This window comes from Dipodomys spectabilis, unplaced genomic scaffold, assembly GCF_019054845.1.
Source record: "Dipodomys spectabilis isolate Male_0828 unplaced genomic scaffold, ASM1905484v1 ptg000273l, whole genome shotgun sequence".
Taxonomy (NCBI): Eukaryota; Metazoa; Chordata; class Mammalia; order Rodentia; family Heteromyidae; genus Dipodomys; species Dipodomys spectabilis.
The window spans coordinates 9675984-9696489 of record NW_024870950.1 but is presented as its reverse complement, the minus strand read 5'-3'; the positions used below and the strand labels follow the sequence as shown (position 1 = coordinate 9696489).

Sequence of the window (20506 nt, the reverse complement as noted above, 5' to 3'; positions counted from 1 at the left end):
CAAATGCTTGGTATCAGATGAAGACACTTTGCCAATGGCCAAGGCACAAAAGGAAGAACACAAGACCCCACAGGACACAAAGTCTCCAAGGCACATCAGTATGTGAGGATTTCCTCAAAAATGGTCTGAAAAACATCTGCATAATTCCTGGGCCTCTGGGCCACTCAAGGCTAGAAGAGGCTTTAGAAGGTTGAACTGAGGAGGAGTTAGGGGAAGATCTCCTTTGTTGTTTTTTGTTGTTGTTGTTGGTTTGGTTTGGTTGTTTTGCTAGTGCCAATGCCTAAGCTTAAGGCTTCCCTCTCTTCCTTAGCTTTTTAGCTCAAGGCAGGCACTCTTATTACTTGAGCCAGACCTCTACTTCTGGCTTTTTGCTGGTTACTTGGAGGTTAAGAGTCTCAGGGACTTTTCTAGCCAGGTTGGCTTCAACCCCCCCGATTCTCAGATTTCAGCTTCCTGAGTAGCTAGGATTACAGGTATGACCCACTGGCACCTGGCTGGAGATATTCTTTGGAGAGAGCATTGCCTCACTGTGAATCATGCTATTTCCTTCCACTCAAACTGTGGGTATTTTCCTCATGAAATGGTGGGGAGAAGTGATACTGGACCTCCCCTGTCTACCCAACCAGACCCGACGTCACCTGAGGGGATACTCTAGCCTGTGATCAAGGGTGGGGAGCAGCATGTGGTAGTGAAGTAGGCCATGCCCAACATGCTGTTGAATTCCCTGTGTGGCTGTACCCACTTGGGACCCATCTCAGGCCCTAGGCAACAACTTGTTGGACCATGGTCAGCATGTTCCTTGGGACTGAAGAGTTACAGGAATGAGAGCTGTGGGAGAAGGTCCCAAGCTCTGTGTGTGTGTGTGTGTGTGTGTGTGTGTGTGTGTGTGTGTGTGTGTGTGTGTGTACCAGTCCTGGGGCTTGGGCTCAGGGGCTAGACACAGTCCCTGATCTTCTTTTGCTTAAGGCTAGCACTCTACCACTGGAGCCACAACTCCACTTCTAGCTTTTTTGGTAGTTTAGTAGAGATAAGAGTCTCACGGACTTTCTTGCCTACACTGGCTTCAAACCATGATCCTCAGATCTCTGAGTTGCTAGGATTACAGGTATAAGCCATCAGCAGCCAGCAGTAAAGGACATTTTTAGGAACTCACAGAACTGGCCTTGGAGGATCATCCACCTGGCATATCTACCAAGCTGAACACTAGGGTCAGTAAGAACAGGATGATCACAAAATAAAAACAGCCAAGTGCCAGTGGCTCACACCTATAATTCTAGCTTCTCAAGAAGCTGAAATCTGAGAATCACGGTTCAAGGCCAGCCTGGGTAGGAAAGTCCATGAGACTCTTATCTCCAATTAACCACCAAAAAAGCCAGAAGTAGAACTTTGGCTCAAATGACTGAGCATCAGGCTTACCTGGGACACTGGCACATACATAGATAAATAAATACATATACATACATACATCTGGGAGGGGAGCTATTGCTCAAGTGGTAAAGTGTCAGTCTTGCATGAAAAAAGCTAAGCAAGAGCATGATGCCCTGGGTCCAATCCCAATATCAGCACTCACACACACACACACACACACACACACAAACATTTCAGCCCCAGTTGAGGGTACAAGCATGAACTTTAGGTTTAAATAAAGGAAGAATTGGAGCAGAAGATGATAAGTATGGGGCTGGGAAGGTGGCTCAGTGGTAGAGCGCTTGCCTTGCATGCCTGAGGCCCTGGGTTCAATTCCTCAGCACCACATAAGCAAAAAGAAAAAAGCCAGAAGTGGCACTGTGGCTCAAGTGGTAGAGCGCTAGACTTTAGCTGAAGAGCTGAGGGACAGCGCCCAGGCCCAGAGTTCAGTCCCCACGACTGGACCCAAAAAAAAAAAAAAAAGATGATAAGTATATATCATTAAACAGTCCTAGGCAAAGCATGGCCAGCCCAATGACTCTCTTAGTTCTGGTTTTGTGAGAACTTCTAGAGAAGTTATGGCCATCTCTTGAGGGTGACAATCTGACAACCTGCTTCCCACAGGTGCGTACAGGGTGCAGTCTCATCATTACAAGTGACTGTCCTCAGTTGGGTGACTTGGGTGGGGAGGAGGGTATCTGTCCTGTGAGGCTCTGCAAATCCTTTCCTTGGGAAGGACAGTAGTTTCAGTCCCTTGTCATAAGATATTATAGATCACAGATATTATGGTCCTGTCCTTCCAGGAACCCAAAGTGACTTCAGGAGGGCAACTTCAGAGCAACAGATTACATTTGAAAAATGGAGGAATACTAAGGTTTTTGTTGTTGTTGTTGTTGTTTTGGTCGGTCAGAGGGCTCGAACTCTGGGCCTGGGCGCTGTCTCTGAGCTCTTCAGCTCAAGGTGAGCGCTCTACCACTTGAGCCACAGCGACACTTCCAGTTTTCTGGTGGTTAATTGGAGATAAGAGTCTCACAGGGACTTTACTGCCTGGGCTGGCTTTGAGCTGAGATCCTCAGATCTCAGCTTCCTGAATTGCTAGGCTTATAGGCATAAACCACCATCACCTGGCCTACTAAGGTTTTCTCTAAGTGGGGTGTGTGTGTGTGTGTGTGTGTGTGTGTATACTGGTACCAGAACTTGAACTCAGGCCTTTACACTCTCACCGGACTTGTTTTCTCAATGGTTGAATCAGGGCAGGGAGGCCTGTGGCAGAGGCTCAACAAAGCAGAGGGGGCAAGGAAGTCCACAGAGAGGAAACCTGGGGCTGAGGGGCCAAGGAAGTGGGCATTCTGTTCCTACTGTGTGCTCAGAGTTTGATTTGCATTTATCAAACTTTAAGCCATCTTCAAGTGAACCGGGCAGGGATTATAGGCAGGTTAGTTAGGTTGAAGAGCCAAAACTCTTTCCTTTGAGCTGTGACTCCAAGGCAAAGACCTGTCGCCCCAAGGCAGAGACATGGCTGTGGGCTGGTCAGGATGTGGGCCTAACTCCTCCAGCCCTAATACCTGCTGACAGGAGCTGAGAAGATAAAAGAAGAACACAACAGTCACTGCCACTGTCTAACCCTCTAGGTGCTGACATCACCCCGACCTGTGACAGAAGCTGGCCAGAACATGAGATGGATTCTAGATTTGAGCCTAACCATCTTTCTGGCTCTACAGACAGCCCAAGGTAAGACCATCAACCCTTCCTGACAGTGCAACAAAGACACATAGACAAGGTGTGGGCAAATGGAGAGCAGAGTTCAAGGCACTCATCTACTACCAGCTGGAAGTCTGAACAAGTCCACTGGCTCTTCTGAGTCTCAAGGATGCTCTGTAAAGAAAAGAGTCTATTCCTTGCTTTCCAGGACCTGCCTCTGTCTCTCCTACATAAACCTCTTTAGCACTTGAACTCTGCTTTTTTCTCCCCAGTCTTCCCCTCTCCCTTTGATGGTACCAGGAATTTAACAGGGTCTCATGCTTTCTAGACAAGTTCTCTACCATTTGCGTCACTTTTAATTATGTTTTTTATATATGATCTCATGCTTTTGCCCAAAACCAAAGCATTCTAGCTACTGTGGAGAATAATCCAACAGGCACCCAGGCTTGTCTTTCTTTTAAAAATTGGTATTACAATAGGACAGTACTGTATCATCCCTCTGTGAATATAAATACCTTGTACCTGCTTTATGATATGTAGTAGTGACTGTGCTTTATCAGAGCTGTTTTTAATGATGTTACTCAAGAATGTTTTCTTCCCAGATGATGATTGAGAAGTTAATAATAATAAAAAAAAATGGTGCCAGGTACCACAACAGTAACAGAACTTCGCATTTTTTTGGGTTTTGTTTTTTATCTTTATTTTTCTTTTTATTAATGGATGTGCTGGATGTCTAATTTTGTTCAGATGACTGCAGAACCTGGAAAAGCTGTTGCTGCTATTGATGCATAACATACTGCTATTATTGGTCTTTTTATATAAATATAAATATATATATGCATATATATAATTTGAAATTTTGGAAACTTTAGCTGTGCTGTCAACTTTGGAAAAAGTATCCCAGTTGACCGTGTTGAGTTGGCATTGTATAAAAATTAATAGCCATATTGGTCTAGAAATGCTAAACTTAATTTTTTTCCATTTGAACAGGGGTAAACACACTGTATTAAATATGTAAGGTCTTATCTACATGGGTTTGATTACAGAAACTAATAAAGCATTTCTCTAAATTAAAAAAAAATGGTATTACAGATGGGTGCCACTGGCCCAAGCTTATAACCCTAGCTACTCTGAAGGCTGAGATCTGAGGACTGCAGTTCAAAGCCGGCTTAGGCAAGAAAGTCCATGAGACTGTTATCTCCAATTAATAGTGGTGGAGTACTAATCTTTACTGAAAAACTAAGGACAGTGCCCAGGCTCTGAATTCAAGGCCCAGTACTGACACACACAATAAAAATTAGTATTATACTTTATAATGTGAAAATAATATAACACATTAACAAAAGTTTGTTGAGATGAGGAGTAGAGCTCAAGTGGTAGAGAACTTGCCAAATAGGTACAAGTCCTGGCTTCAAAAAAAAGTTTATTGAGGGGCTGGGAAGGTGGCTCAGTGGAAGAGTGCTTGCCTTGTATGCATGAGGTCCTGGGTTCAATTCCTCAGCACCACATAAGCAGAAAAAGCCAGAAGTAGAGCTATGGCTCAAGTGGTAGAGCGCTAGCCTTGAGCTGAAGAGCTGAGGGACAGTGCCCAAACCCAGAGTTCAGGCCTCACAACCAACAACAACAACACCAACAAAGTTTATTATGCCAGGTGCTGATGGCTCAGGCCTGTAATCTTAGCCATTCAGGAGGCTGACCTCTGAGGATCACAGTTCAAAGCCAGCCTAGGCAGGAAAGTCAGTGACACTCTTATCTCCATCTAATAAGAAAAATCCAGAAGTGTAGAGTTCTGGTGTTAAGCTAAAGGAGCTTAGGAACATCTCCTAAGCTTTATGACTGAAAAAGAAAAAAAGTTTATTGAGGGGTAAAATATATACAGTATTTTTAATGTACTATTTTATTAATTATATTAGATTATACCCAGATATAACTACAATTCAGATCAATATCTAAAACATTCTCAAAATGTGTCACTTTGCAATCAATACCTTCAAAGTAACTACCATACTGACCTCTATTACTTGTGCCAATATAAATACATGGGTGTTTTTCTGTTTGTTTATTTTGCATACTGGAGTTTGAACTCATGGTCTCACACTTGTTTGCTTGCTGGCTGAGTGGATGGCATTTTACCACTTGATCCACATTACTGAGATTCTTATTGAAGGCAGTTTATAATGTATAATAGTTATATTACTTTACTTGGCCACCAGATATAAATGTATTTCCAGTATCATTCAGATGTAGAATTGTCTTTATTTTAATGTTTCTATTTTCATGGAAAAAGGACCCAGAAGTGAAATTTCTGAAGGAAAGTAGGTAACTATTTAATGACTCTTTGTACATTTTGGTAAATTACTATCTCAAGGTGTTGTATTAATTCACCTTCTACCAACAGTAAATGTGAATGCCCTTTTCATTGTATGTCCATCAGAATTGGTGGCCATGATGTGTGTGTGTGTGTGTGTGTGTGTGTGTGAGTGTGTGTGAGTGTGAATGTGCAAGTGCGTGCACGTGTGCCAGTACTTAGATGCTGTCCCTTTAATTTTGCTCAAGGCTAACATTTTATACCATTTGAGCCACAGCACCACTTCCATAAAGTCTCATGATACTCAGAGCTAGGATTACAGATGTGAGCCACCAACACCTAGCAGAATTTTCCCCTTTTTGTGATGGTAGTGGGAGCCTCAGAAGTTTTTACTGTCACTAGGCTTTTTTGCTCAAGGCTGACCTTCTACCACTTAAGCTACACCTCTACTTCCATAATTTTTTAAAATTTTTCTGGTGGCATCTGTAACTCCAGGCTCTTATTAGACTATATGACAGCTAGTAAGAGTAAATATTGTTTAATAAGCACCTCATATTACCTCTGAGGGGCAGATTAAGGGATAAGGACTCATACAGGTCTAGAAAACCACATGGTTAGGAACCCCATAGAGGCTAGGGAATGACAAAACACCATGGTTTAGAGCAGATTTGAGACTCTCAGGTGACTTTGGGTGAGTTATCCACTCCTTTGAGCTTCTGTGATAGGGTCTAGCTATCAAGGGCTGGCCTTGAACTTGCAGTCCTCCTGCCTTGATTCCCAAATGCTGAGATTACAAGCACATGCCATCATGCCTGGCTCTTCTGTGCTTCTGTTTCTACATTTGTATAGAATAGTTTTCTCCATCAGGTTTTGAGTATATAATATGATATAGCAGAGCCTCCTAGCTGTGTTCTATGCTCCCTCTTAGGGTCTAGGGGCCTTCCTCTGCTATTCTCAAGGCCAGTAAAGCCTGTGGAAAAGAGCTTTGTAAACTGCAAAGAGCTGCATACACGGAGGAGGCTTGAGATGGCCCCTTGCCCTGCTGAAATACTTCTATGTCTAAGGTGCTAACATTTCAGTCACTCTTCTGTGGCCAGATATTACTTATATTAGAGAGATGTGAGGGTGTGGGAGGTATTTTGTGCTATATACAGCTAGGAGCAGAAAGTATGTATACTAACTCCAAATGCTGCTCCAAAATTCAATAGCAAGTCAGGCATGGTGACATGTGCCTATAAACCCAGGTGCTTGGGAAACCAAAGGAGGAAAAACAAGCCCTGCCAGGAGCCAGTGGCTGTAATCCTAGCTACTCAGGCAGCTGAGAACACAGTTTGAAGCCAGCCCAGGCAGGAAAATCTGTGATCTGATCTCCAATTAACCACCAAAAAAAAAGGGCCAGAAGTAGAGTTGTGGCTCAAGTGGTAGAACACTACATTTAAACAAAAAGAAGCTCAGAGCCAAGCACTGGTAGCTCATGCCTGTAATCCTAGCTGAGGATCTCAGTACAAAGTCAGCCCAGGTAGAAAAGTCTGTGAGACTGTTATCTCCAATTAACCACCAAAAAAGCAGTAATGTTTCTGTGCTTAAGTGGTAGAGCACTAGCTAGGTTTGAGCAAAAAAAAAGCTCAGGGATAGTGCCCAGGCCTGGATTTCAAGCCCCAGGACCAACAGAAAAAGGTGGAGGGGAGAGACAGTGCCTAGGCCCTGAGTCCAAGCCCCAGGACTGGAAAAAAAAAAAAAAAAGGAAGGGAAGGAGGGAGTGAGGGAGGGAATCAGCAGTATCATCTATGACTGATAACTGACTTAGCCAAGGTGACCTTTCTCTATTCTTTTCATAGGCATTTTGCACACTAAGAAGCCTATAGTGGTCACGAAATATGGGACCCTCCATGGAAAACAGATGCATGTAGGGAAGACACCTATCCATGTCTACCTCGGAGTTCCCTTTGCCAAACCTCCTGTGGGTGCCCGTAGGTTTGCTCCTCCTGAGCCGTTGGAGCCCTGGAAAGGAATCAGGAGAGCTACCACCTACCCGCCTGCGTAAGAGCCAGAGGGTGGTCAGCTGGGAAGTGGGCAGACTTGAGGAGGGTGATGGGCTGGTGCTTGCTGCTTGGTAGTGCTTTGAACAATTCATTGAGAACATACTATACAATCACAGGCAGGCAGACTTGGGTATCCTCATGGGCCTCAGTTTCCAAACCTGTATAATGAAGTTGATTAGACCAAATAGTATTTAGAGCACTGCTCTTGGCTTCTCATGGGAGAGTGCTAAGCAAAAGGGAAGTGATCATTTGTTGTGCCCAGGACCTGCTGGGGAACTTAATTTTCTAAATGTGTCTAAGAAGCAGTGCTCACACACAACCCATCCCCTTAATACTGCATGGCACTGCCAGCACTTCCCTGAGGAGGGAGCTCCAACCTAGACAAGGAAAGCACAGGCTCGGTTCCACTTTTGGAGTCCCCATATCTTCCCATCCCAGTCAGCCAGGCTCAAGCTTCAGTCATGCAGCAAGTCTGAGACTGTCCTTTGAAGCAATGAGCTTAACAGTTTATCCAGAACAAGTGTATTTACCGTTCATTCAGAACATTGAGTAATCCACTTTCCAGGACTTAACCATGCCAAGAGTAACTAGTGTGGTAGGATGGGAACAGAAGCCTTAGCTGTGCATAAGCCCAGTTCTTGGCAGTAAGAGCCCTGACTTTTCTGGTGAGAGGCTGGTGTGGTTAACTAGATACTACCCTAACACCTACATTAGCTATTGCCAAGAAGTCAAGAGAAGGAAACTGGGAGGCATTACCCAGGGCATGTCCAAGGCCCTGGATTTGAGCGTGGAAGTGGGCGATTGAGAAAGTGTCAAACAAATACCAAAGACAATCTACACTGATCAGCCTGCTGGAGACCTTGGATAGACTTGGCAGGATGGACTGAAGACAACTAGTTGAATACCTTAATCTTGGGGAAATAAAACTAGACAGTTGAGTAGCAAGGGATAGGTTTGGACAAGGTAGATTTAAATGTGCTGGAGACTGAGGAAGGAGGCAGGTGATACACTGGTGCTCCCAGAGGCATAAGCCTGCCTAGCTAGAACAACAGAAAGGAGAAGTGAAACAGTGTATCAGAATTTCCTGCACACAATCAAATGAGTTTATCCCCCAACCTTAGAAAAACATCTACCCTGCAGGCTGGGCCAGCAGGAAGAAAAAACAAAGTGACCAGATGGCCCAAATCTGGGAATACCCCTAAAGAAGATATGGTGCTGGGTGCTGGGCTGAGTGCCAACCCAGATGAACCAATGCTACTTGAGGGAATGCTTGGACAACCAATGAAGTAACTCCAACCAGCACTATAGTCAAGTGGACAGAGCTTAGGGGAGGGCAACCAGAAAAAGAGAGAGAGAAGTGCCAACCAGAGCAGAAACCACTTGAATTGGCCCTAACTAGGAGAAGGAGTTTGCTTGGGCAGGGCAAAAGGCTAGATGGAGCCTTGGAGGTGGGAGGCAAGCAGTCACCTGCACATTCATGGGCAACAGAAGGAAAGGGACATGTTCTAGAGCTATTGAGGAGACTTTAGGGGAGAATGAGCATGAGAGACAGGGGAATGTCCAAGGCACCCAGGTTTCAACTTTTCAACAGTCACCAATAAGAGCAGAAAATCTTCCCAGACAGACTTTAGCAAAGGCTTAACCAGGAGCAAGACATAAAGCAGAGAGATGGATTGTGGGAAGGCCTATCTGCCGGCCTCCCTCTCCTGGATCCCAAGGCTGGTGGAGGGATCCTGGAACACACTCATGCACACAGAGAGCCTGGCTGGATTTTGCTTTGGGTTCTATCTACCCTCTGAGGACTCTGTGCTGAAACCATTCTCTCTGCCTCCATTGCCATTGCTGCGTTCAAATTCACACGGTGCCTGCAGATGCCCGCAAGAGACATTGGGACAGATAACTTCCATGTACCTAAACTCGAGGAAAATATACCAATTGCTGCGCTTCAGTGAAGACTGCCTGTACATGAACGTGTATGCACCAGTGCGCACACCGGGGGACCCTCTGCTGCCAGTGAGTACTTTGTCTTCCATGAAATTGTGGCGTCCCACTTTGCACACCCCACGGTCCCACTCAGGACTCATCAGCCTTCCCTCACCCAGGTGATGGTGTGGTTCCCAGGAGGCGCCTTCATCATGGGTGCTGCTTCCACCTACGAGGGCTCACAGCTGGCTGTCCGTGAAAAAGTGGTGGTAGTGCTTCTGCAGAACAGACTGGGCATCCTGGGCTACCTAAGGTGGGTGTGGCTGGGGGCCGGGGGAGAAGGTTTCTCTGGAACTGGGTCTCAGAGGGGGTGAACTAGGGTGGATCAGGAGCACTCTGTATCCCAACTGTTGAAATTTGGGACCCTGACTATGAATCCTAGTACCGGCGACAGCCAGGCCCGAGGGAACTGGGCAATGCTGGACCAGATAGCAGTTTTGCGGTGGGTACAAGAGAACATCAAGGCCTTTGGTGGAGACCCGGATAAAGTGACGCTGTTTGGCCAGTCATCGGGGGCCATGTGCATCTCAGCACTGGTGAGTACGATGCCAGGATGGACCAGCATGGACACAGGCCTCCCTGTTCCCACAACTGAATTCCTAGCTGCACTAGCCTATGTACAAATCCACAAGTACATAAACATTCCTGTCCACAAACCTACCCTATCCCCAATCAAGGCACCTACCATTCCTGCCAAGGGCACTGTTCTTTACAGCCAAAGGTGCAGGGTCTAGGCATAGTACTGACAATGAAACTAAGCTCCAAGGAGGGCAAAGTAGAGGCTTAAGATCTTCTTAGTGGGTGCCTCCCTTTCCACCTTCCCCAGAACTTTGTGCCCTGAGCAGAACCCACCGTTCATGGCTGGGGCCATAAACTATACCTGAGAGTCAAGGACTAGGTTAGAGACCCAGCTTTGGCCCTGACTCTCTTCAGGGACTATGTATCCGTAAGAAGAGTGGGAATCTTTTTCTGCTAAGGGCCATTTGGGCTGTAATGTATTGATCTTTATGTTGCTGGAGGGCAGCGGGGGGGGGGGGGGGGGGGGGGGGGGGGGGGGGGGGAGTGAGGACAAGTCACCCCTATGGTTGCTTTGGAAGGACCAGACCACATGATTTCATGGGCCTTATTATACACCTAAGAGCCAGGTATTCCTCACCCCTAGAAGGTACCCTAGAGGGACACATGGCCTAGAAAGTTAGCAGGTACTACATCCTACCTAGCCTTGGAGGCCACCATGATACCCAAATACCTGAGTTCTTTCTGTATGTCATGAATCTTCTAAAAGGGCTGGGAAGGTGGCTTAATGGTAGAGTGCTTGCCTAGCATGCATGGAGCCCTGGGTTCAATTCCTCAGTACCACATAAACAGAAAAAGCCAGAAGTGGCGCTAGGACTCAAGTGGTAGAGTATAGGCTTGAGCAAAAGAAGCTCAGAGACAGTGCCCAGGACCTGAGTTCAAGCCACAGGACTGGCAAAAAAAAAAAAAAAAGGGAATCTTCTAAGCACCCTGTGTATAAATACTTTCCCCATTCTACAGCTGAAGAAATTGAGGCCTAAAAAAAAATTGAAACAAGTAGGGAAGAATGAGGAAAGGGGTAACATTGATCAAGATGCATTATATTCATAAACTACTTCATTGAATGTCAACTCCTTGGTGTAACTATTTCATTTTTTTTTTTTAATGAAGCAGCCGGCCACCGGTGGCTCACACCTGTATTCCTAGCTACAAGGAGGCTGAGATCTGAGGATCATAGTTCAAAGCCAGCCAGGACAGGAAAGTCTGGGAGACTCTTATCTCCAATTAACCACCAGAAAACCCAAAGTGGCGCTGTGGCTCAAGTGGTAGAGTGCTCACTTTGAGCTGAAGAGCTCAGAGACAGCACCCAGGCCCACAGTTCAAGCCCCATGACCAACAAAAAAAAAAAAAAAAAAAAAAGCAACTTTATCCAGTATGCACTGGAGAACAAGAACAATATTTTAAGCAAGGAAATGATTCCAGCAGATGTACACGTAGAGGGTGTAGTTCAATCTGTCTCATGGATGGGACTAAGCTAAAAAGAACTGAGAACAGACTCAAACCAACTCCTGAGAGAATGGCTAGGCCAAAGGATATTATGGAGGCTAGTTCCGAAGCAGAAACTGGAAGGATGGAGAGTAGAGGATGATTGCAGAATAATACAATAATGCAATAATGCATGAGGCTAAATGGACAAGACTGGGATGTCAGAGTGAACAGAGGAAGTAGAGAAGGTCCCTAGGACTGGTGGGGGCGGGGGTTGTGGAGAGAGGAAGAATGATGCCAAAAGATAAAGGTTTGCTAGAGTAGGTTTGGGGCCTATAAGTTCTAAGATATGAAGAAACAGGATAGCAAGCCCAGAATATGGCTGTTCCCCAAACATTGAGAGAGGCTAAGAATGTCAGTATCAGGATTGTAAGAATAATGGGGCTATTCAACCACTATAAAGCAGAAGAAGATTCCTTCCCTCTACCAACAGATCCCCTTCCACAATTCCCAGCTTCCTCTGGGAGCCCTAAGGCCTACCACATAGATCAGCTGCAGGAAAATGTTGACTTTAGGTTCCTGGACTCCAGCCCAACACTCCTGCTTCCTACCAGCTGGTCATCATCCTCTGAAGTTGCTCAGCAATGGACAGACTGGCACTTAGAATATCCCAAGAGGCCCTATTTCTGTATCTCATGAGTGCCTTGCTCCTACCCATATAGATGATGTCACCCCTAGCCCGGGGTCTCTTCCACCAAGCCATTTCCCAGAGTGGTACAGCACTGATCTCAGTTTTCATCACTCGTGACCCACTGAAGGTGGCCAAGGTGGGTATCTCTTCTCCCCCAGGCCTTAGCAAGGAGGGGAAAGATAAGAGCAACCCTGAGTACCCCTTCTTTCTACAGAAGGTTGCACACTATGCTGGCTGCACCCACAACAGCACAAGGATCATGATTGAGTGTCTGAGAGCTATATCAGAGGCCAAGATGAGGCGTGTGGCCAGGAGGATGGTATGTAAAACATTCCAGTTGCTTGACCTGCTGTCTGTTAGCTGAGGCCTTTCTTAACTGGACCTATGTCATAAACAAGACTTTCTCTGATCCTCTTCTCTCCCTGACAGAAATTCTTAAATATGAACTCTCAGAAAGACCCACAAGAGGTAAGCAGGCCACATTCTGCAATTTTTTTGTTGTTCTTTTCTGCCAGGACTTGGGCTTGAACTCAGGGCCTGGGTGCTGTCCTTCAGCTTTTTCATTCAAGGAGGCTAGTGCTCTACCACTTGGGCCACAGCTTCACTTAAGCTCTTTCTTTGGTGGTTAACTGGAGGTAACAGTCTCAAGAACTTTCCTGCTCAGGCTGGCTTCAGACTGAAATCCACAGATCTCAACTTCCTGAATAGCTAGGACTTACAGGTATGAGTCACCAGCACCCAGCTCAGTTTTTATTGACTATCTTCTGTGTGCAAGCCACTCAAGATAACTCAACAAATTGGTTAGGCCAAGATCCCTTCCCTAGTGGAAGTGATGCTCCAATGGAGAAAGACAATGAGCTCTACAAATAAATAATTCATCTCTTTAGAAGGTGGTGAGCATCAATTAATGGAGATGGTAAGGGATGTCAGGAGTGGGAGGAGGGATAGATTTCAACAGAATAAATATAGTTCAGGCATGCCTCATTGAAGTGACATTTTATAAAAATTGTCAAGAGACATGAAATGGGCCACGGATACATACAGCAAGCATTCCAAGTGTGAAGAGTGGACTCTTACCTGTCCTGGTCCCCTCCCACATTCACCTTCTCAAAGGTGAATTATTTTTGCCCAAGAGTCTAGGCTAATGCAGCCATCAGAGGGAGGACCTGTTGAGCCAAACATTCAAGGACAAGGGGACTCTGTGAGGAATAACTGATTGAAAATACCCTTGACCTTGCAGATCATATGGTTTCCGAGCCCAGTGGTGGATGGTGTGGTGCTCCCAGATGACCCTGCAGCACTCCTGGCCTTGGGGAAGTTTTCACCTATCCCTTATCTTCTAGGTGTCAACAACCATGAGTTTGAATGGGTCTTGCCTTATGTAAGTGACAGGGAAGGGTAGCTACCATAGTGAGGTAGCATAGAGTTTCTATTGGGCAGTATTGAGTACCTGTCAGATCACCGTAGCTGCTCTGAGGACACACAAGTACTTAAGAATCTCCTGGGTTCTCTGTTTCAGGAGAGCTAGCTAGGAATGGTTGGGTGGGGAGGGGGGGGGGAGGGCGGCAGGGCGGGGAGAGACAGGGAGAAGTATGGCCTCTTGGGAGTTTGAGAGTTCCAAATCCCCAAGTCATATTTTAGATGGGTTATGATGTCTATCCCTAAGCCTCCAGGTAACTACAAATCTTGGAGCCCTCTTCACTCCAGGGAGGACGTCCCTGCTCAGTATGACCCCCACCACCCCCACTACCATTCCATTCTTCTCCTCTGGACCAGGTGGCAGTGATAAAAGGGAACAGAAGGGCAGGGAAAGGTCACAGGCCTTTCCTGCATCCATGAACTCTATCTGAAAGATCTCCATTTATATGGGTAAACCTTCAGGCCTAGCCACACTCAGGATCTTGTCTTTGAGCAGATAATGAAGTTTCCACTACAAAAGCATGTAATGAGAAGAGATGCTCTCATCAAGGTATTCGAGAAGACCAGCACCATGTTGGTGAGTGGCCTGGCTGGTAGGGGGGCTCAGTTGAATAGGACTGACCTCTTACCCTGTTTATTAATCTAGTAACTGTTCTTTGCAAGAGCTAAAGATAGTATCTTTCTTGGAGGGCCCCAAAGGAGCTGGGTGGCTGATGGGCAAGGTCTCCAAGCCATCCTCGGAGTCATGGGAGATTGTTCTCATGAAGCAAAAACAAGGGAAAGAGTCAGTCAAAGCAGCCAGGAGTTAGTGGCTCACACCTGTAATCCCTAGCTACTCAGGAAGCTGAGATCTGAGGATTGGGGTTCAAAGCCAGCCCAAGCAAGAAAAGTCTGTGAGACTCTTATCTCCAATTAATAAGCAGAAAACAGAAAGTACAGCTATGGCTCAAAGTGGTAGAGCACTAGCCTTGAGCAAAAAAGCTCAGGGACAGTGCCCAAGCCCTGAGTACAAGCCCCACAGCTGACAAAAACAAAACAAAACAAAGCAAAAGCCAGAGACCTTTCTGGGATGGTCTCCTTTCCCAAAACTCCTGGGTGGGGAGAGGTGTGAGGCTGAGTCCAAGGAACTGCTATCCCCACATCTGGCCCAGCTGGCATGAGAGAGCTCAGGGTGGGTCTGGTCTGCTGGCCTAGAATATCACTAAGGAACAGATTCCACTCGTGATGGATGAGTACCTGAGTAACATGTCTAAAGAAGACTGGAAGATGACAAGAAGCCACGTGATAGACTTAGCTGGAGATGCCACCTTCATGGATTCAACAGTGAGAACTGCCCGCTACCACCGGGGTATGAGGGACCCCTCCCCGCAAGAATGAACCACTGCTCTGCTTCACTCTCTTGCTGTTCTGCTTGCCTGCTGGACCACTTTCCAGCAAGACTTACTAATCACTCCCCAACCATCTCTGTACTTCTGGACTGGCTGGTGTAGAATTCCAAAATATGACAGAGGAGGTAGTAAAAGCCCAGAGTAGTGATTCATGCTTGTAATCCCAGCACTTAGGAAGGTGAGTCACAAGAGGGAGACCCTGTCTCAAAAAAATCGGAGTCATGGGAGATAGTTCTCATGAAGCAAAAATACGGGTAAGAGTCAGTCAGAACAGCCAGGAGTTGGTGGCTCACGCCTGTAATCCTAGCTACTCCGGAGGCTGAGATCTGAGGATCACGGTTCAAAACCAGCTCGGGCAGCAAAGTCCGTGAGACTCTTATCTCCAATAAACCACTAGAAAACCGGAAGTGGCGCTGTGGCTCAAGCAGTAGAATTTTCGCCTTGAGCTGAAGAGCGCAGGGACAGCGCCCAAGCCCAGAGTTCAAGCCCCACGACCGACCAAAAAAAAAAAAAATCAAAACCAAGGGGCTGGGATGTGGGCTCAGTGGTAGAGTGTTTGCTTTGCATGCATGAGGCCCTGGGTTCGATTCCTCAGTACCACATAAGCAGAAAAAAAGCTGGAAGTGGCACTGAAGCTCAAGTGGTAGAGTGCTAGCCTTGTGCTGAAGAGCTGAGGGACAGTGCCCAGGCCCAGAGTTCAGCCCCAATGACCGACCAAAAAAAAAAAAAAAAAAATCAAAACCAAGAGAAATATACACATTACCTGAATTGTGAGATGCTAACTCCTCTGTACAACACTTTAATAATAACAAAATTATATACTAAAAAAAATCAAGGGCTGGGAAGGTGGCTCAGTGGTAGAGTGCTTGCCTTGCATGCCTGAGGCCCTGGGTTTGATTCCTCAGCACAACATAAGCAAAAAGAAAAAAAAAGCCAGAAGTGGTGCTGTGGCCCAAGTGGTAGAGCGCTAGCCTTGAGCTGAAGAGCTGAGGGACAGTGCCCAGGCCCAGAGTTCAAGCCCCACAACTGGACCCAAAAAATAAAAAAAATCAAGGGCTGGGAATGTGGCTTAGTAGCAAAGTGTTTGCTTAGCATGCATGAAGCCCTGGGTTTGATTCCTCAGTACCACATAAACAGAAAAAGCCAGAAGTGGTGTTGTTGCTCAAGTGGTAGAGCTCTACCACTTGAAGCTCAAGGACAGTACCCAGGCTCTGAGTTCAAGCCCCAGGACTGGAAAAAAAATTTAAAACAAAAAAGAGGAGGCACTGAGCCATCAATCATGCAAGAGGAAAAGAGGGGGGGCAATTCCTTAAGAACAAGAGCAAAAATCTCAGTCAACCTAGAGGAGAAAGCTAGGGCGGCAGTTTCCTGACTGAGAGACAGACATAGGGGCAACGGTCAGAAAATCCTGCCAAACTGACCGAGGTCTAGGAGCATGTTGGTAGGAGGTCAAAGGAGGACTGGAGAGGGCAGGTGCTAAGGACCTTTAAATGCTAGACCAAAAATGGAAAGTTCAACTGCATGCCAGTGGCTCACATCTGTAATCTACAACTCAGGAAGCTGAGTTCTGGGTATTGCAGTTCAAAGCCAGTCTGGGTAGGAAAGTGTGTGAGATGCTTATCTCTAATTAACCAGCAAAAAGCTGGAAGTGAAGTATGACTCAATTCATAGAGCACCAGCCTTGAGCAAAAAAGCTAAGGGACTACACCCAGGTCCTGAGTTCAAGCCCCAGTACCAGCATAAAAACCAAAGCAAAAAAAGAAAAGTTCAAAAGAGAGGAGAGGAAAGCTTTCATTTCTTGCCATAATCCTGCAAATTAGGTATTTCTGCAGCTCAGAGTGGTTGAGTGACTTGCCCAGGGTCACAGAACTAAGGAGTGATAAAGAAGGCAGGCAGAATTCAAATCAGTGCCCTTGATTCTGAAGCTGACGCTTGTTCTTTGGTTTGATGCAGGTGGGTGGAACGTGTGGAGGATGGGAAGGACAGATTGGGCTTTTCCTGCATCCTTCTTCCATATCCCTATTCACAGATGCTGGCTTCCCTGTTTACCTGTATGAATTCGAGCGCAAAGTTCCCTCAAGAGTAGTTATCAAACCTCTTAAGGATGGAGCAGACCATGGGGACGAGATCCACTTCATCTTTGGAGGTCCCTTCTCCAAAGGTACTAATACATTACCTGACACTCCCTGATGGGGTCCATCTCCTCTAGTCCTTTCCCTCACTTTGGTGTCCAAGGGAGCCAATGAGCCAGTCCCTAGTCTAAGATGCATTTTTTGTGTGTGTGTGAGCTGGTCCTGGGACTTGGACTGGAGGCCTGCTTTCTCATTCAATGCTGTTAGCACTCTACCACTTGAGCCACAGCTCCATTTTCAGCTTTTGGGAGGTAAGAGTCTCACAGACATTCCTGCCTGGGCTGACTTCAAACCCCAATCCTCAGATCTCAGCCTCCTGAGTGGCATGAGCCACTGGCACTGGGCTGAGATGCAGTCTTAAATGGAAGTCTTCTGCAGAGTTGAAGGTCAGCATCCCTGTTCCGACCTAAATGCCATACCCTGTTCTGTCACCAGGCCGATCTACAAGTGAAGAGAGAGCACTTAGCCTCCGGATGATGAAATACTGGGCCAATTTTGCCCGCACAGGGTGAGTCTGTCCCCCTGACACATCTGAGCAGAGCAGGACCTAAAGGACAGCTGCTTGGTATTTGACCCTGGTATCCCACAGAAACTGAACAGTCAGTTTGTCCAGAGTACCTTTTCCAGCCATGAGATCCTAAGTGTCTCTAGAATGTGTCCCTCTCTGTCCCATAACCCATACTCTTTCTTCACTCAAGTATGCAACAGTCACTTACTGATGCTCCCTTGTGTGCCATGCCTTAGTACTGGAACTGACACTTAAAGATGTCAGTGATATGTGCTCCATCCTTCCCCAGCTCACCCTATGAAAATAAAATGTTAGCAAAAAAAAAAAAAAATCAGGCAATATGAGAAGACTGGGTCTTAGATGACACCAGCTAGGTAGCAAAGGAGGCTTCAGGTAAAGGTGACACCTGAACTGAGCTTTGGCTACTTTATGAATATTTCCCTTCTCCCACCTTTTCTTCTCCATCCTCTGTGACACTGGAGGGATCTTTCTGAAATATTATCTGACCAAGTCAGTCTTATGCTTAAAAAAAAAAAAACAAACTTTGTGGCTCCTGTAACCTCTGAATGAAGTCCTAGTCTCAGCCTGGCATCACTGGCACAAAAGGCGCTTCAGAATCTTTACATTCTCCATAGGGAAAAAAGTTAAAACTATCCCCATCAATCTTGTATCTAAATATATCTTACATCTACTTATATTTTATACTAAAGGACCCAAAAGACTCCATCCCCAAGCCCCTAAAGCTGATCAGTAACTTTGGCAAAGTATCAGGATACAAATGAACCCACAAAAATCAGTAGCCTTTCTGTATACCAACAATGTACAAGCAAAGAGGGAAATCAGAAAAACAACTCATTTGCAATAGCCTCAGAAAAAAATAAAATATCTGAGAATACACCTAACCAAGAAGTAAAAGATCTTTATAGCAAAACTATAAAAACTTGAAGAAAGAAATCAAAGACAACATAAGGAATGGAAAGACCTTCCATGTTCATGGATACATAAATTTAATAGTGTGAAAAGGGCCATACTGTCAAAAATGACCTACAATTTAATATTCTTCCCATCAAAATCCCGATGACATTCCTTACTGAGATAGAAAAAAAAAATCCAAAAATTCATAAGAACAACAAAAGACCTCGAAAACTATAGCAATTCTAAGGAAAAAAAAAAAAGCAATGTGGATGGTATCACAATTCCAGACCTCAAGCTCTACTACAGAATTATAATAACAAAAACAGCGTGGTATTGGCACAAAAGTAGACTCAAAGATCAGTGGAACAGACTAGAAAACCCAAAAATAAACACATATACTTTTACAGCTATCTGATATTTGATAAGAAAGCTAAAGATATATAGTGGAAAAAATAGTCTCTTCAATAATTGGTCTTGGAAAAACTGGGCATCCATGTGTAGAAAACTAAAATGGTTCCATCTTTCTATTCTATAACACACACACACACACACACACACACACACACACACACACACACACACACACACACACACACACACACCCTGCTTTTACCTAACCCTGTATTGTCCCTGTGCTTCTTTTTGCTCAAGGCTAGCACTCTACCACTTGAGCCACAGTGCCACTTCTGGCCTTTTCTGTTTATGTGGTGCTGAAGAATTGAACACATGGCTTTATGCATGCTTGGCAAGCACTCTACCACCAAGTCACATTCCCAGCCAAGTGTGGCACTTTTATCTCCAATTAACCACCAAAAATCTACAAGTGGAGGTATAGCTCAAGTGGTAGAGTGCTAGCCTTGAGTAAAAACATCTAAGGGAGAGTGCCTTGGCCCTGAGTACAAGCCCCAGTACCAGCACAAAAACAAAAACAAAAAATTGCATATGCTATTCCCTCTTCTTGGAATCCTCTTCTCCCGCCCGCCACCCCCACACACACCCCAACCTCCAACACCACTTTCTTATCTCTCCTTTCCTTCCTTCCTTCTCTCCTTTCCCCACTATGTAAACCAGGCTGGACTAGAATTCATGATTCTCCTGCCTCAGCCTCATTATACAACTATGCCTGGCTTTCCTGCCATTTCTTAAAGATCTGCCTAAATATTTCCACAATGCCTTCTTGGACCTCAATCTCCAAGGGGAAAGTAAATGAGGGGTGAGAGGAAGGGGCAGTGTGGAATGTTGTGAAATGAATTCTCCCTGTTTGACCCTCTCGGGAGCAGGAACCCTAATGATGGAAAGCTGCCCTATTGGCCCCGCTTTGATGAAGATGAAAAGTACCTGCAGCTGGATTTTACTATAAAAGTTGGTATGAAGCTGAAGGAGAAGAAAATGGCCTTCTGGGAGAGGATACACCTTCATCCTGAGAGGCATACAAACATCTCTGAGAAAGGCAAAGCAAGAGGAAGCTGAAAAGCTTGTCCCACCCTCCAGGCCTCAGGGATACTGACCATGGACACATCTGGGGACAAGAGTCCTGCCTAGCCAATCTAGAACCTGCAGAACCTCTCTCTTTGCTTCCATGCCATAGCTTGAGTCTGTTGAAACCGTGCACTAGCACTATGTCACCCTGACATTCCATGCTATCCCTATATCTCCATCTGTATTAGATTAGGCCAAGCCTTTCCATTACCTTCTTATGGGAAGTCTACTCAGACTGCCACTGTTTCATTGCACCTGCTCATCATTTACCATCTATCCTGTTCAACCTCATGCCTGTTCCCATTTGGCCTTGAGGCTCTAAGAAACGGCAAAGCTCTGACAGTTTAAGATCTTCTCCCTGACCCATACTCATTTACCCCATGGTCCCTCCAAAGCCTGAACACAGGGATGGTCCTCAATAAAGACATGGTGACTGAACCCATAATTTCTCTATATAATGGCTTGAAAGAAGTGGATGGTGTCTTAATTGGAGCCCAATTGGGGGAGTAGAGTGTCGCTGCTTGCTCCTACC

At 45.7% G+C, this 20506-nt stretch overlaps 1 protein-coding gene across 1 annotated transcript; it reads left to right on the top strand.

Annotated features, from left to right (window-relative positions):
- Nucleotides 1–3065: 3065 nt before the first annotated feature.
- Ces4a (carboxylesterase 4A) lies at nt 3066–20047 on the top strand. The gene is made up of 14 exons (XM_042700897.1): nt 3066–3138; nt 7255–7456; nt 9330–9471; nt 9561–9694; nt 9824–9977; nt 12165–12269; nt 12348–12452; nt 12563–12601; nt 13374–13514; nt 14049–14129; nt 14747–14900; nt 16970–17101; nt 17508–17580; nt 19776–20047. Exons 1-14 carry the CDS (start codon nt 3081–3083, stop codon nt 19963–19965), a joined length of 1710 nt encoding a protein of 569 aa, XP_042556831.1. The 5' UTR covers nt 3066–3080; the 3' UTR covers nt 19966–20047.
- The last annotated feature ends 459 nt before the right edge of the window (nt 20048–20506 follow it).

Bases quoted from the DNA above. Each gene is read 5' to 3' on its own strand.
- Ces4a (XM_042700897.1), top strand. From the start codon at position 3,081: ATGAGATGGATTCTAGATTTGAGCCTAACCATCTTTCTGGCTCTACAG. The intron at 7,457-9,329 runs GTAAGAGCCAGA...CGGTGCCTGCAG, and splicing joins GCTACCACCTACCCGCCTGC to ATGCCCGCAAGAGACATTGG. The intron at 12,453-12,562 runs GTATGTAAAACA...TCTCCCTGACAG, and splicing joins GGCGTGTGGCCAGGAGGATG to AAATTCTTAAATATGAACTC.